Below are 16,792 nucleotides of genomic sequence, written 5' to 3' on the forward strand. Positions count from 1 at the left end.
AAAGATAACGTTTCGCGTATTCCAATCTGATAAATTCCACGAGTAACAAAACTAAAAAAAAAAGTGGATGGAAATTGTATTTCCGGCAACCAATCAGAAACTTCGAAAATCGAGTTATCATGTCAAATTGGTCATTCTTGAAACGCTTCACGAAATGCACTTGTAGAGAGCGGTTTAGAGGAATTAGTCGTCCGCGTCATGGATTCATCCGGCGGATGATTTCACGGAACGACGGACGCGTGTCGTCGTGGCTGGACGGGCTTTTTATTACAAGAACTGCACCGTCCACGCGACGCGATATATAATTAGTCCCGCGACCATGTCTATCGATCGCAACTCGCTCTTGACGTTGTCGTTCCCTTTTTGAATTTCGTGTTGATACGGCTGCACATGTTCGCCGGTTCTCGAGCACTGCCAATTTCGGAATTGTTGGCGCGCGCAGTTTGTCCAGAACGGATCGTGTCCAAATAACTACAAATACACACACATATTCTATTAACGAGGTACAAGGTGATTCGTGATACGACCGGAAAGAACGTGACTTCTCACGTAAAAAGAAGATTTTGTAACGTCATGTAAGAATCAAATTGTTTCTTAGGAATTAAAAAGTCGAGAGATTAAAAAAAAGAAAAGAAGAAATTGAGGTCTTTAATTTTTAGACGAGTTTCTTCGGAGTTCCTCCAAATTGAATCCAAACTGACACTTTGTTAATTTCTCATTAAATTCATCATATAAGGAAGATATCGGTACTTTGTTTTATGATCTATCTCGTAGCTGTACCGGATAAAGCGCACAGTTACTTTCAAATCAATGTAGCTACGTAAAATCAGTCGGATATACGCGTAACTTGGAATGCGTTTGTGCTAATTTCACGCGCTGCCAAAAAGATTCGCGAATTCAAAGTTCCCGTGCGTGTGTTTCGCGAATGTTGAAATTTAATTTCCTGAAAAACGACGGCCTATACGAACAGATCTTGTCCTATATCCTTATTCCCAGTTTATTCGGAAATGAAATTAATTTGCAATAATTCTAACGATACTCCGGTGCACGCGTACTTCACGAATTCCTAAATTCAATCTTCTCAAAAACTGCCATACGGAACGACCTTATTCTACATTCTCGACTTCCATACTTTTACATGGCCAACTAGATCCTTTACCGTTGCACTATAATTTCAACTCGCGACCCTGCATCGTACGATATTACACAAATATTAGTATTTTTGGTATAACACCGTACGAAATACTATTATCTACAAATCTGGCTGTATCATTGGCGAATAGACGGCTGACCATAAGTCAGCTAAGTTCTCCCCGTGCGATCGAATGAGATTCTATCGATAGAAAGAAAAAAAGAAAAAGGAGATCTGTGGGAACAGTGGAGAATTATCGATCGTTTCATTAACGGTGCATGCACACACAATGGCTCGCTGTAGAATAAAGATCGCGGTGGGAAAGTTTTTCGGCGAGAGATCGATGCACTTGGTGGCTAGAACGCGTGAGTTAAACGGTACTTTGGCCGATACTTGAGTCAGCCACGGGAAAACGCGGCGGGGGATCGTTAGCAGCCGTCCAGACGAGCATCGTCGAGCAGCCAGGCCTTTTCCGTTTGCACGAGCACACGGTGTGTGCCTGTCGTACCGTGGCAGTTCTGTTGTTACGTACTCGCGGCCCTATTTCTTCTTCGCGCGCTCCTCTCAGCGTTAGGGGTTGAGAGGTGTACACGCTCGACTTACAGAAGCGTAAACGCCGACGTTGAACATTCAACGGCAGGAGAAAACGATCAAACGAGCATCGATCGCGGTTTCTTTTCTCGCTGGTTAATCTCTCGACTTACATTGGCTTATTGTATTTCTCGTTTCTTTTATTTTCCTTCTTCTGTTTCCTTTTTTTTTTTTTTTTTTTTTCGTTGGTTGATTTTTTAGGAGAAGACTATCGTGTTTTCGTAAGGGTTGGAGCTCGTCCACTGTTTGATTAAAAGCTTTCATTTCCGAATTATTTGACCCTCAGTGGGCAAACTCAGTGGGTCGTTGGCGACGCGAACGAAATTTCATCTCTGAATTTTTGGTTCCATGGGGAAAACGGCCAAATGTTTGACTCGAGTGATTTTTACATTTTACAAAGCGTAGAATAGTAAACAAATCAGCTTGTTTCCTATTCTATGACGAGCATTGGTAATTGGTGCAAGTGTGTCGATATTTAGAAACGTGTAAGAATCTTTTATAAATGGAATATAACTTACTTGTGATTCTGCGATTAGCTTCTAACGAAAACGACGTTTTACTTGGTAATTGTAAATGTGTAGTTATACGATTATCCTGAGAACCAGTGGGCTAAATTGGAAATGCTTTATGTACTGCCTTATGATTTGCAGGGTAATTACTCTAGAGTATTAATGAAGGCTCGTCAAACGAGATTAAATCGATCGAACAAAATGTCGAGAAGGTTAATTGTAAATAGGCTGGTTCTAACTAGCGATTAACTTCGTCTGTAGGTTCGTAGGTACTGATTAAAAGTTACTGTGTAATAGAATACGGCTTTGGTTTAATATATTGTATTCTCGTATTCTTGGTGTGGTAATTTGGTAATAAAACGTGAGTCAGAATATTTACACGTTCTTTAATCTACGTCATGTTTAATAAATATAATCGATAATAAAATTAGGAGTATCATTCGAACATAGTCATATTGACACAAACGATTTAATGGAATCGAGAAAATATCACGAAGAAAATAACGTTCAAGCAATAAAATCTCAAACGAAGCGTTTTGAATGAAATCGTTAATTCATATATTCGATCGGTTCTCATTCGCTTTTACCAATTTGTCAACTTTTTATTGAAAAACGCAATTTTACGTGAGCTTCCTCTTAACGTAACACGGACTTTGAAGAGGTGTCATAATGTCATGCGTCAGAAAGATATTTCTCTTGTTTCGATCGCTTGTACAATTTTCTTCTGTTTTCCCATTCTTGATCTCCGTTTGCTGTCCGCTTCGTTCTCCGCCTACATTTATCTCACTTTGAACCTTATTTTTCTCCTTATCGAAATCGGTCCTGAGACGAGAGAAAATTGTCTTGAATTTATGCCAAACGCGGAATGTGCGTTCTACTTCATCGTGGCAGATAACTGTATGTATATGGGATGCTGTAAAAAAATGACGTCGAAATTTTCTTTAAGGTTACGCGTTCGACATTTTCAATAGCGAGATAAAGTAAAGAAGAAATTTGTAAATTAATTGAATTCAAACAATCGAGGAATTAAATAATTCTTAATATTTGATAATTGCTTGTAAAAGGAAAAAGAGAATATTTAGATCGAATATTTAAATATTCGCGGATCAAATGCATGGTAAATATGAAATTGAAGTTTCTTTAATTGTAACGATATTTATTTGGAAACGATGTTCTCTGAAAATATAGGAAGCAGAAATTACAAACTATATCGTTATTAAAAACCTTTCATTTACAGAAACGTTCACACGAAACTAGTTTCACGAATAAACTTTAAATTCTTCTTATTACAAATCTTAATAAATTTCGTGGCTATCGTAGACATTCAAATTGCAAATCAGCTTAACATTCTCACCATTCTATAATCTCTATAAATGTCTAATTACATGAAACTGAATCATCCTTGAAATTTACCGGACTAGACACGATCTAACGAATGTCATTCCTTTCACTCGATAAAACTTTTATCAAATATCCACGAGCGATTACACTTAGAAAAATAATAAATTACCAAAAGGTCCACGCGTGAAGAATAAAAGTTGGAGAATTACGAAGCTATAAAGGGTAGAAAGCGAAAAGCGTAGCTTATTTCGAAGACAACCCCTATGCGTACACGTTTTATACGTACGCACACACACACACATAAACACACACGCGCGCGCATGCACGCACAGGGTTAGAGAAATATTTCCAAAGGTATTTGCGGAGATCGACGGACAGAGCTGCTCGTTACGCCTTTAGTATTCGATCGCTATGCGAACCATTCGAAGAGCGACGCGTATTTCGAGCTGACGGGACGAAAAACAAGAAGGGGATGGAGAATGGCGCCAGGAACATGCTGCATAAGGATCTCGATGCGGCATTATCGTGAGTCGAACCATTGACGAGATCGATGAAAATTATCATCTCGATGTCGATTTATCTTTCGACGTCAAACGTCTTCTATAATTTCCATGAATCCATTTTAACATCGAATTTTTCAGGACAGAGAAGTTATCGTTGGTGGGAATATTTCATCGATGAGGATAATAAAAATTATCCTGTTTGTCCGTTCGAACATCGAACAAAGAAATTCTTCGTCTCTTCCATCTTGTGTTAATTTCAACAGCGAATGTTTCTTCGTCTACGGGCAAGAATTATTATCAGTTGCTATCAGTAAGCTTTTTATTTGTACGTGAACGTCAAAAAAGCAAATTCTTCGTCTTTCGTAATTGACATCAATCCTTTAAGAATCCTTTATTAGAATAACATTGTTGGTTACGTGGCTCTTTCATTTTAACGGCTCTTTAGAAGAAACATAGGAATTAAATATTGCGATGAGTACATCGATTAGTAGCAATGCAATAGTACGGTAGTAGGAATTCGATAGTAAATTAATAATCAATTAAAACAAGGCCTACGAAATATATACATATAGAGTACCTGCGAGCAGAGGATCACAGGGAATCTGTAAATCTTCTTCAAGAATAGTCCACGTTTTAACAGCGTTTTGCCAATTTTTTCACGTGCGTTCTTGACGTCGAGCGGCAATCATCTACTTCACATGCCTAATTCGAGCTTTAATTCCCGTAACGGACTTTCGAGTTAACAAATACAGACTGGCTGAACATCGTCAACCCCACTAATTGCAACACAAAAAACTTAACTATCTCGTCAATGAAATACCTTGAATCACATCCGCGTGTTCTACCTACTTTAGACGTTCCACTCTATTTTATTTCGTTTCTTTCTTTCCAGAAGAGAGTTAATAACGCTTTGATAGAAGTTTGCCGCGTTCTTCAGCGAAAAACCTTTGTTCGATAGTCAGGAGTGGAGGAGGACGGAAGGGGGGAGTTCTATAGTAGTTCCGATCGCAAGAATCAAGTTTCCTTTTGCCAGTAAGTTTCATCTTGGATACGATTTTCTTTCTCGCCACGATTTTTGGCACTCATTCGTTCGCAGTTGGTATCTGACTGGGCAAGGTTTCACCAGGAAAAACGAAATCAGACGCATACTCTCACATACATTCACACGTAGTATACGTAATTGTACACATACCGAGAAGTTCGTCTATCAGATGAGAGAGACCAGAAAACATATCCGTACGAAGTTATTTCTATGGAACGCGTAGAAAACACACGGGAACATGACGTACATACATGTATCAACTAGTCGAAAGAGAGAAGGATGAACCGGGGTGAAGGAGGCGCGAAGGGGAAAGAAATACTCGGCACACATTGAATCCACAAAATATCGAATTAATCCGGTCTGACGGCCTCTGTCCCAGATACATTGGTCACGGATCATCTGGCTGTTATATCGGAACCTTTATTAATTAAACGGAAATCTCTACTATGTACTATTATTACTATCGACTACACTACTACTATTATTACTACCGCTATTACTACTATTACTATTACTACTACCATTACTACTACTATTGCTACTACTACTGCTGCTGCTAATACTATTACTACTACTACTACAACTATTACTATTACTACTATTGCTACTATTACATAATAGGTATTTATATATTTACAATTGCGTGGTGTGGAGTGGAACATTGTGATATAATAGATTGGTGCTAACACCTTATTGAAATTGAAGATGAATTTAAAGAAATGAAACAAAAGAGAAAAAAAAAAAAATGACAAAAAAAAAATGAAGATGAAGAAATCGTGCAATATTTGCGAGAATAGGGGAAAAATGCGGGCCGAGGCAGCTGTCACTGGCCGAAACGCGCGTTAAGTTTTCCGTGGTGTTAAAACCGTGGCGAGGAGAATGGAGCGAGGCACAAGACGAATGAAAATCACGTTTCCGTTCACTTTTCCAAGCCGTCGCGTCGCGACAAAACGCACCGGTCGATCCCGTTCGCGCAAATTCTTCCGACCGTCTGACAGAAGAAAATGAAAAAGAAAAAGAAAGAAATACGGTTGTTCGCCAAAACGGAACCGGATCGTCGTATCGTTTTGTTCGTCTGTGAAATCGGGCAACTCTGTCCGATAGCTTCTTTCCACGCTTCGTTTTCCCTTTTTCTTTCGAGCACTCGTTATCTGTATCTTGATACCTTGATATCTTGATATTTTTCATATGGAATTCGTCTGACTCAGTCAACATTACTCCAAATTAAAGAAGGTTTAGTCGAAGGGTTCGTTAATGCGGAAAATATATTACGAAATATTTAGATTTTTATTGCAAGTGTCTCTACAAGGTTGGTTTTTTAGCCTTCGATCGGTTAAAACGTAGAGGATGTCACTTATTATTGGTTAAATGGTCCAATTTTTAATTAATTAGTGGATCTAACGCTTAATGTTCGTTATTAGTATTGTGACGTACGTTAAAACGGAATTTTATCGATATTTAACGTTAACCCTGTCTTTTGTATAATCAGATGTAATTTTGTAATTACATCTCTAAAGGTAGTGACAATTTCAAATAAATTTAGCGATTTCGACATACAGTAACGGACAAGGGTGCTAAAGATTATTGCAATTGTTTTAATCACTTGAATGCCAAATTTGCGCAATTAATCTGCCTTGTTGTAACGTAGAATTACGCTGATCGCAACTAGGATAAAAGATCATAATTCGATCAGAGCAAGTTCGTGAGAAATGAGGATAATTAAATCCAAGTGGTATAGTTTAATTGATTTCCACGTTAAAATTACGTCGTTTTACAAGCGAGTAATCGATATCCGACAAATGTAGCTATTCGAAAATCCATAAAACGAGAACATCGTTTCATCAACATCAAACTCAAGGTATGTTAACATTTTTCACGATGACTCTTAGAATCTCGGGACCAACTTCGATTTTCGTTACTGTATCCTCGAAATTGCTGGGAACAGTGACATTGGCCAGAAAAATTGGCCCGTGTAAGCAGCGCGATACGGCGTGATCCATTCGATCGAGTGGCACTCGAAGAATCAAGTGCGATCGAAACGCGATGGGGGAAAATTTGACAGACGAATTCGTTGGTTTAATCGTAGGATAAAAAGAGGGAAGAGAAAATAGAGGGAGAAAGGGAGAACGAAGAGGTGAGGCGAGGGTGCGAGAAAGAAGTCGACGAACGCGCGACGAGAAGAAAAGAAACTATGGCTGTGCAAGTGAATATTATGAGTGTAGTTACATAGGTGTAGGTGTTACCTAGGATCTAGGCTTAGCTGATCATAGGATAAGGAGCACGTTTATGGTGTTTTGTTTTCAGCTCGGCGAGTGACAGCTGCCCGTTTCGCCCTTGTACATTACCGAACTAAATAACAAAAAAAAAAATACTATTATTAATATCTCTTTATATTGTATATTAATATATACAAAGTACGAATTAATCATGGATATATATGTATATACACACACGGTATATGTATATATCTATCTTCGTATAAATATAAATATAAATATATATATATATATATATACATTTTGTTATTTTTCTCGGGGGATAATATATATATATATATATTAAAAAAGAAGATACTGTAATAATTGTAAATCGTGCGCGCAGGGAAATCGTGGTTCTCCACGCGCGTACTAACTGAGCGTGTTCTACTCGTCATTCGAAAAGAAACAAAGAAAAGAAAAAACGAAAAAAAAAGGAAAGAAAGAGTACTAATAATGGTAATAGGTAAAAATAATAATAATAATAATAATAATAATAATAAAAGGAAAAACGACGGCAAGTGTGAAAAAGAGGGGAAAATAAGAAGAGAAACTTAAGATTAACAAGTGAGAGAAGAAAAAGAATTGACGCGATTGTCAGACTGAAAGTTGTGATTTTGCATGGCAAGTGTATATATAGGGAAAGAGGAAACCAGAAAAAAGGGGGGAGGGGGGAAATAAAAATCTCTGCGTATATAGATTCAATGGTGTAGGTGAGAAAGGCGAGAAGGGTTTAAGGAATAGAAGAAAAATGAAAATGAAGAATTCGTTAAACCGTTGCATTTTCGCGTGTGTGAGAATGAACCAGAAAAAAAGCAATGTGCGAAAGAAAGAGAGAGAGAGAGAGAATATGAGCGCCTCAGCGTATATGCGTATGAAAGAGTAACAAACGATGAGTGAATATACACTAGTATGGATGTCAGACAAAAGAAGAAGGAACCAAATCGACGCGAAATGTCCTTCCTTTACCCCCATACCCTCACCTTTGTCCCCTGGAATCCCGAAATAATAAGAAAGCATCTCGCTTCCCTTTCGTTCTTTTTCACTTTCGTTACGTGGAGCTCCTCCAGCACCATCTCGCTTCTTTCTCTTCCTTTTTTCTTCCGTTCCTTCGTTTATACTTCGTTGCGACACTCTACATGCACAGACACACAATACAAAACGTGAAAATCGGAACAGAGAGAGAGTCGAACCTAGCTAGACGAAAGTGTTGTATACACATATCTGATCGAACGACCAATAGTCGGCCACTGTGAGAAGCCTTCTGTGTCTCATCGTCAATCGGACAACGTCGACCACACAGAGATCGCGCGTCGATGACGAGGGAACGAGGCCAGTCGGATCATCGAGCTGTCTGTCTGTCTTTCCATTCGCATTGAAGGCGCGTCCTGCATCACGTTGAAGGTGTTGGTCGTTAGCGATCGTCTTCGACGTTGTCACGATTAAAGGTGGAACTACCCCTGCAAGCGTTAAACGTTGCATTTAGATGCTTTCGTTCGTTACAGTTGTTTACACGATATCGTTCGCGCAGAGAATTTTCATCGGTGTGAGATGTTCGTATTATAATACGTCGAGGAAACATTGGTCTAAAGTTTGTATCGGTTTTCAACAAACGTGTTCGATTTGCATTAAGCCACGGTTACAGTGGATCTACGTTCTGATGGGCTATCGTTTTAACGGGTGGAACACTCGATAGTCGCGAGAAGACGCATCCACTGTAGCCTTAGACAAGCATACGACTGACGCTTATAGGGGACACCTTAACGTCGTTTATTGACGAGGAAGAAGACGCTCGAAGAGCCTGTCGCGTGTAAGATGGTCGGTGAGCACAAAAGGTTCGTAAGAAACGTGGCACGCTATGGTCTCCGTCGTTCTGGTTTAAGATCGGACGAATCATTGCGTATCAGTTACATTTTCGGCTCCGACAAACGTACAATAGGCGCACTATCGACGAGAAGAATAGAAAAAAAGAAACGTTGAAAGAAAGAAAAAAAAGAACAAAATCGCAAAAAAATGGAAACAATGAAAACGATTGAAGGAAATCGTGCACGAAAAGAAAATAAAAAAAAAATACAAAAAAAAAAGAGGAATACACGGAAAGAAATCGAGCAAGCGAAAAACTAACCGCAGACCATGCCGATACAAACGAGGACTAACGATCATAGGGCGTAATTGATTTTATTACCGAGAAGACAAACGTGAGAGAAAAAAAGTAAAATAATTAATAATAATGGGAAAAAGATGATTATTCTTACTACTTCTTATTGTTACTACGATTATATTCTTATTCTTATGGTTATTCTAACATTGCAAGTGTTATGTTACGATTGCAATTATTATATACACCTTTAATTATTATATAGTGTATAGATAATATATGGATGATGAGGATAAATGAAGCAAACATTACAAAAATTTGCAAAAAAAAATCCAACAAAAAAACTATGGAGAATTAATCACATGTGCATTTAATGTATTTCATACTAATTTTTTGATTAAACATAATTGTGTGTTAACCGAGCCGTCTATCTTTCTTTTTTCTTCCAGATCATTGTTCTTCTCCCTGCCCGTTAACGTCCGTACGCTACTCGACGTCAAACGAACTTACTAATTACGTACACGTAATCGGACGTTATCCCGCTCATAAGTCAAACATTTGCTAATCTTAAATATGAAATTTATGAAAATTAGATTTCTAGCGAGAGTCTTAGAATTCCTACAACACGCAGCATTGACCCACATAAAATAAAAAATAATTCAAAATACTCTATACCGATAAAATTCCCAATCAATCCAAACATGTATATGAAAGTTACAAGATATTCGCAGCAATTATATATCCAATAAAAAATTAATTCTCGTAAAGGGTTAAACGTATAATAAACGTTAAAAGTAATCCCAAAGTGAATATCGTATTCTTTATAAAATACAACGAATGCTTGTTTAAGTATCTTCGTAACCTCCGCGGAATATATATTTGCACTAAATACCTTGCAGCTTCTACATACATTTCCAAATTTCTTTCAAGCTTTATCGATACAATCGCGATAGTCGAGTCTCGTTACGGTGCTAATGATATTTCTGAAAGTATAGTTCGCGTTGTTTCACCTAACAATTCAAAGTGTGAACGCACTGTGTCTATAATAAGATCAATAATGCAAAACTTGGGTTCCAGTCAACCGAGAAACGATCGTCGATCATCGTACGGAGGTTAACGCAGTCGCAAGTGGGGCAAGTTTAGCGTGCGAATGCGATCATCGAGCGTCCGAATCATCGTAATTTCTGCCAGCTGTGATACCTGGTTTTAACCAGGGCACGCGTCTCTAGAGACAGTAACAGTTTCATTTCGTTTGAAGCGTTTCGTTTCAGATCACTGTGTGTGTCGATCGTCAGTTTCAGGCAGAGACGTCGCGACGCTGTTTGCCGTACCCGTGTCTCTGCCGATACATCCGGCTGCTGTCGTCGGGATCCGGTGGTCGGACGTATCGCTGTTGGAAAAACTAGACTATCGGGGCCGCGTTCAAACGTCCGATAATTCGTCCGGGCCGGATCTCTTTCCGCCATTTCTGACGATCCTCGCGTCCCGTCGTTGTCACGCTGACCAATTTTCCTTCGTCCACCGACACCGCGTGCATCGCTTCAGTTTTATTTTCCCTGCCGCTTCAACGCTCGCTGGCTTGTTATCCGCGACGAAACAAAGCGACAGTTTTGTGATTCCTGGCTTTCGAACGAGTCGAGAGGATTCCTTGTTAACCGGCAGCCAGGTTTATCCTTCCTTTTATTGGTAGTTGAAATACGGGGCGATGTTATGGAGTTCATATCTCTGGTGTTGGCTGATAAGAAGCATAATTGTCTGGAGAGTTAGTGGTATGGATTTGGAGTAATCGTAAAACTGTTTAGAGGAGAAAGAAGGTTTAAGATATACAAGTGTAATTGTGGATTGACGTAAGTTACAGCTTGTAAAGATGATTACTCTTCACTGTTATTGATATTTAATCTTTTTTTAATGTATGTTTAACTGCTATTTAATTTCATTCTAATCGCAAAAGCGCTATCTATATTGAAATACGATGTTCGACTTTAAAAATGGAAACTTCTATCAAGTTGTACACTTATGTATAATTAACGATTATTACTAACGACTAGGATGAATTGAACTGCGTGATAATTTGCTCATGAACGTCAAATTATCTTGCAACACAAACTTACACCTATAATTCGTAAAAAAAAGTTGAGTTAAAGAATTACATCAAGGAATTAGAAAATTGAACAATCAGTAACAAAATGAATAACAGAAACGTCGTCGTTAAAGTACTTCAAAGAAGGTCCTCGCGCAACCGCCCAGAAAATCGAGACAAATCGTCGATACCAGTTACATTTGCATTTCGTTTTCTGACAGCAACGCAACAAGTCCCCGCTACCGATTCAAAGACGTCGAGAGCGTCGAAGTAGAACGAGTGACAGAGAAAGACCATTTTCTCTTTCGTTCTTTCACGTTGATACTTCCGATCTGTGTCCTGAAAGCCGTGAAAAGGCGTTCTTGCGTTCAACGCGAAAGGCATTTTGTCCCGCTTGAATTATTAATTCAATTCCACAGCGAATCGATGCATTACCTTTCCAAAATTTCACACGCGTAGTTATATTCCTATGAATAGTTCGTGTGTGTGTGTTCTTTTTTTTTTTTTTGTTTGTGAGTGTTTGTATAGATCCTGTGCTAAGCTACGTGGCAAAAGATTGTATTTTAGTGTCTAGGATTTTGTATCGATATCCACCTATTATATAATCCTGCAGGATTTTATATTTGTGCAGCGTTTAGTGATCGAACATATAGAAGTATAAACTTTTCCTAATTGCCTTTTCGCAATCAGCAATTCGACTGTTAACGTAGCGCAGAGACTATCGTATCGCAGGTGGATCAGCTTGGTCAGATTTACAAACGACACGATCCGAGTGCTATTTGTGTTAGGAACAAAACTCCAAGTTACAAAATTGCTTGTGCAAGAGTACTTTTAGGTAGTCTTTCTCACGAAAAATTCCAATATTTCAATTTCTATCGTCGTTTTCATCCCGTTATACAAAGAAACATATGCGAGCCAGCTTCTACTTGGCGGAGGAATGCACAGACCAAAGGTACAAATTACCTGGACTTGATAAACGATACGATTCAGTTAAATACAACGCGTCTAATTGTAACGAACGAGATCTGAAGCTGCGTAAACGACAAAGATCCTAAATGATTCCCAATTCCACGAGAGAAACTCCAGTATTTTCAACTCCTCCCATCGTTTCGATCATCTCGTACGAACATACGTGAACCAGTTTCTGCCTCGTGAACAATGTTGCACGGACGAAAAATTTCGAATTGCAAATAGCTTCTAAGACTAATAAATAGGAACTGTATCCACTTCCTGCGAGTTAACATGCAGCCTTACACGCACACGTGCGCACGCTGGGGGCGGAGAGAACGCGAAACAGAATCGAAATTCGAATCGAAGCAAAAAAAGAAAGAAAAATAGAAAAAAACCAAAAAAAAAGAGAGAAAGAGATAGAAAAAAGAAAGCCAGAAATAGAGAGATGACGCGGCGACGCATTTTCGTCAGGCTTGCGCTGACCCTGTGGTTTCTGTTGTTGCAGAGCTGAAAAATTGGCGGATATCGCAAATATTTGAGAGACAGAGTAACACCGACGAGAGGAGGCGGTGCTCGTTGTGCGGTAAGGTCGTGTCGAACGTGCGCAATCACTATTACGTGCATTTCCCGGGAAAGTACGCCTGCTCGCTCTGTCCTGCGGTTTACACGCGTAGCGACACGCTGCTCACGCACACGCGTACTAAGCACGCGCACGCGCAATAGCGCACGCGTGCGTGCCGACAACTGTGGATCTAGCGCGACGATCCTTTACAATCGATCGTACTCCAAAGGCTCTTCTTACCATCCAAAATGATATCTCCATATCATCGCGGTTACACGTTTTTTCGCGTTTTAGGATGAGTTTCCAGATTTTCGAAAGATGCAGCTGCTTTTTGATTATTTGTATTTTGGAGCGGTTCTGGCTGATTTCGTCGTCTTCGTGGTTGAAAATAAGTGGAATGATTTTTCACCACAAGCAAGTTGTTGCGTAGGAGAAAGGTCGACGTCGAATCGTTTCGTGACGAAGAATTTGTATGCGGTGTCTTAAGGAGAAATGTTAAGTTGCTACGGAAAGATGTAATGTTACGTACGAAGTACATATATGTTTTTTTCAATGTATAAATACATAGTACGTTTCGTAATGTTCGAGCTTGACGATTAAATGAAAGGGCGTGTCAGGAGTCTAAACTCACCTTGCTACCACTCGTATGTGTTCAGATTAAAGCAAAGTGAGGTATAATGACAGAGGATGTATTTATCTAATAGGATCGTACATCAGTGGCGTTCGTTAATAGGGTAGACGGTTTATTCCTCTAGGTCGATGCTTCGGTGCGAAACACGATGCACGTAATGAATTTGTAATTTTGTGACTGCCAAAGATATTTCGTTACGTTGTGCATTTGTATATTTCGTTGAACTTTCATCGTTACAGTTTAAGCGTTCAGTTGCGTTGCATTGCATTAAGATATGTTGTGAAATTTGCAATGTTCATACATTTCTTCCTCGCGATTCGTGAAATTGCACGTATGGAAGGTATTACGTTGTATTTACTTTCTTACAACATAATTAATAGACGTTCAATTAATTCTATATAGAATAAAGTTGCGTTTCAAGAATTTGCATACATTTCTTCATATTATATACTTTTTATATTTCAATTTCTAGGTGGGTTTCGTAGGGTACGTTAGGTTTCGGATAATTTATAATAATATTCTGTATGTTGTAAACTATCCAAAAACTCACATGGATACCTATAGAATCTCGTATTTACTATTTCACCGGTTTAGTTTCTATACGAACTAAATAAATGATTTCAAACTGTGGATATATCTTCCTTATAGATATTCCTTCGTCATTTCAATTTCGACTGATCTCCTGTCTCGTTCTGCTATTTTAATTTCCACGCAGATTGCTACTAAATAGATTGAGGATGTTTCCAAATTATTTTACGCATTCTGAAACTGAGAATCTTCTCTTTCATGTATGGTTCGACCTTTTTGATTTTCATATATATATATGTATGAAATATATAAGCATCTTTTTTAGGGATTCAATGATATATGAATCTTTACGACTATGGTGATCAAAATTTAATATTTGAAACGTATGAAATACATAAATTAAACATTTAATATTTGATATTCTATTTAATTGTTACCTCTTCAATTGCATTCGTAAGTTTATGTAATTGGATATAAAAATGTTTCAAAAACTTTCGTATCATATTATATATTATATCATGTTGTATCATTCTTCCTATCACAAAGTTGCAAGTCTTGTACAGAATGAAGCACACGCTTCAAAGATTCACACAGAGATCTAAATAATCTATGGACACCATTCTGTCCTTTAAACTTCTACGTAAACCACGTATATCTACACTTGGAAGATACGTGTAAGACACTCAGATGTTCTGTGTTATGTATCTCGGTATCTCAACTTCTGCCAACTTCCGTAGATCAATCGCGTCATCGTTTCAAAGATTCATAGAGACGTACGGATATTCTATCCTGCTCCATGATCTTAACTTTTCAAGGATCTAAAGGATCCACTGTCCTTCGAACTTCATCGCCCAAAGTTAGCTGTAATTGTATACAATTTTAGAAAGATGAAGAATTTAATAATTTCTAGAGATTGTTTAGTAAATATCTAATAGCAAATAAAGCTAGTTTATTTATTGGCAGAAATCTGAAATTGAGAAAACTTCTGCCAATATTGGATATCATATTTTCTGTCGTTTCCTGTCATGTATAGGCTACATACACATAGGAATCTACGTTAGATCGTCGAATGTTTGCTACTTAATTTCTTCAGTTTCAGTCTATTTCATTCAGATATTTGTTCGTGGAAAGAAAACTCTGATAGTTGTGCATGTTGATGCTTTTATTAATTATAATAATCGAAGATTTCATAACAAATAGACTTTAGAGGAAGATATTGCCTTTTTCTAGTAGTTAAATATCATCCTAGAACGTATTGACGTGTAAAAATTGGTAAAATTGAGCAAAGCTCGCTTTTAGTCAATTTAAGATTCTCGTGGGTCCAAGTATTCGTTAGAAAGATTTTTCCAAAAGTAAAGTCATTTTTGCCAAAGTAAACATTTTCCAACAATTTCCAATTCTGGAATTTTCACAAATCTTAGTCCACTTGTTTGGTGTGTGCCTTTGCATAAAGCTTTGTTATATCCTGAGCATCTGAATTTTTCATATTTAACTTGTAAGGAGAAGTGTCTGTTATAAATATCAATTCACTTGATTAACTAGAACCTTTAATTATAATTCTTTTATACGTATAGGTACGTATTTTTGCTGTAAGCCTATAAAAGGAGAATATTAGAGAAATTTTTAATATACGTTGCTATAAGCGCTCGATACTTATTTTGCATCTTATTTCCAGCTCCTTTGCTATTTCTAGGAGACTCGTGATATTTATATTCATATAACGTTACATCACAGAAAAACTGGTTATGATGGGAATTATTTCGCTCGTAAGGACTCGAGTTACCTGCATTATGCATTAAAATAGGTATACAACGCTGCTGGTATACGAACGGTTTTGCTAAAAAATAAAAGTACTTTAAGGTTCATAATATCAGGCTTTATCAAATTATTAAAAAAAAAAAAAAAATAGTAAAATATCTTAAGCCTTTTCAGCGAAGGTGTATGTATATTTTAAACATTCACGTAGCTACTTGAGTAGCGTGGTTAAGTTTAAGAACCAGTACTCTTAAGTTCTGTACAGATTAAACACAGTTACCCCTTCAGTAGTGATTCCATATGTAGGATAATATAAATTTAGAATTATAATAATCAACGTATTTCATATTGTGAAAAAAAAATTAGAGATGACGGCAGAATTTTGAAACAATGCCAAAGATTTATATTTAATTACACAGACAAATTCTAGTAGGGACTTTTCTGAACCTTAATTCTTTTTATAAGTAATTTTGCCTTGCATCTTCGAATTTTTATTTTTGCAATCTTGCTTTCATTTTAAGAATAAAAAGTATTTTGTTTAGAAGAAACTCTTATATATGAAATTATTGATAATTAATTAAACAAATATCGATAACTATTCTCTCACATTTTTTACAAATTGAACAAAATTTTTAACGGTAAAAAAGTATAATTAGTATAAAAGTATAATTAATTAATTATCGTTGATAATGATATAAACGATATACAACAGGGTTGATAAATTGTGGACGAATGAAAAATTAGAGTGATGCGATGAAAATATATCGATATTACATATAGCTACATTTCTGTTTCAATAAAAGACAATATTAAC

General features: G+C 37.5%; 1 protein-coding gene across 3 annotated transcripts in view; it reads left to right on the plus strand.

Annotated features, from left to right (window-relative positions):
• The window catches only part of LOC132906579 (sex determination protein fruitless), an 83,530-nt gene that overhangs the window by 44,349 nt on the left and 22,389 nt on the right, over window positions 1–16,792 (plus strand). The window contains exon 5 of one of the 3 annotated variants that reach the window (XM_060958894.1): window positions 13,008–13,590. The exons of the other annotated variants lie outside the window; for them this stretch is intronic. Within the exon in view, the coding sequence (XP_060814877.1) occupies window positions 13,008–13,225 (218 nt within the window). The 3' untranslated portion in view covers window positions 13,226–13,590. Of the gene's footprint in view, window positions 1–13,007; window positions 13,591–16,792 lie in introns of those variants that run through there. 3 annotated transcript variants of the gene reach the window in all.

The sequence above is a fragment of the Bombus pascuorum genome, chromosome 4 (assembly GCF_905332965.1).
Source record: "Bombus pascuorum chromosome 4, iyBomPasc1.1, whole genome shotgun sequence".
Taxonomy (NCBI): domain Eukaryota; kingdom Metazoa; phylum Arthropoda; class Insecta; order Hymenoptera; family Apidae; genus Bombus; species Bombus pascuorum.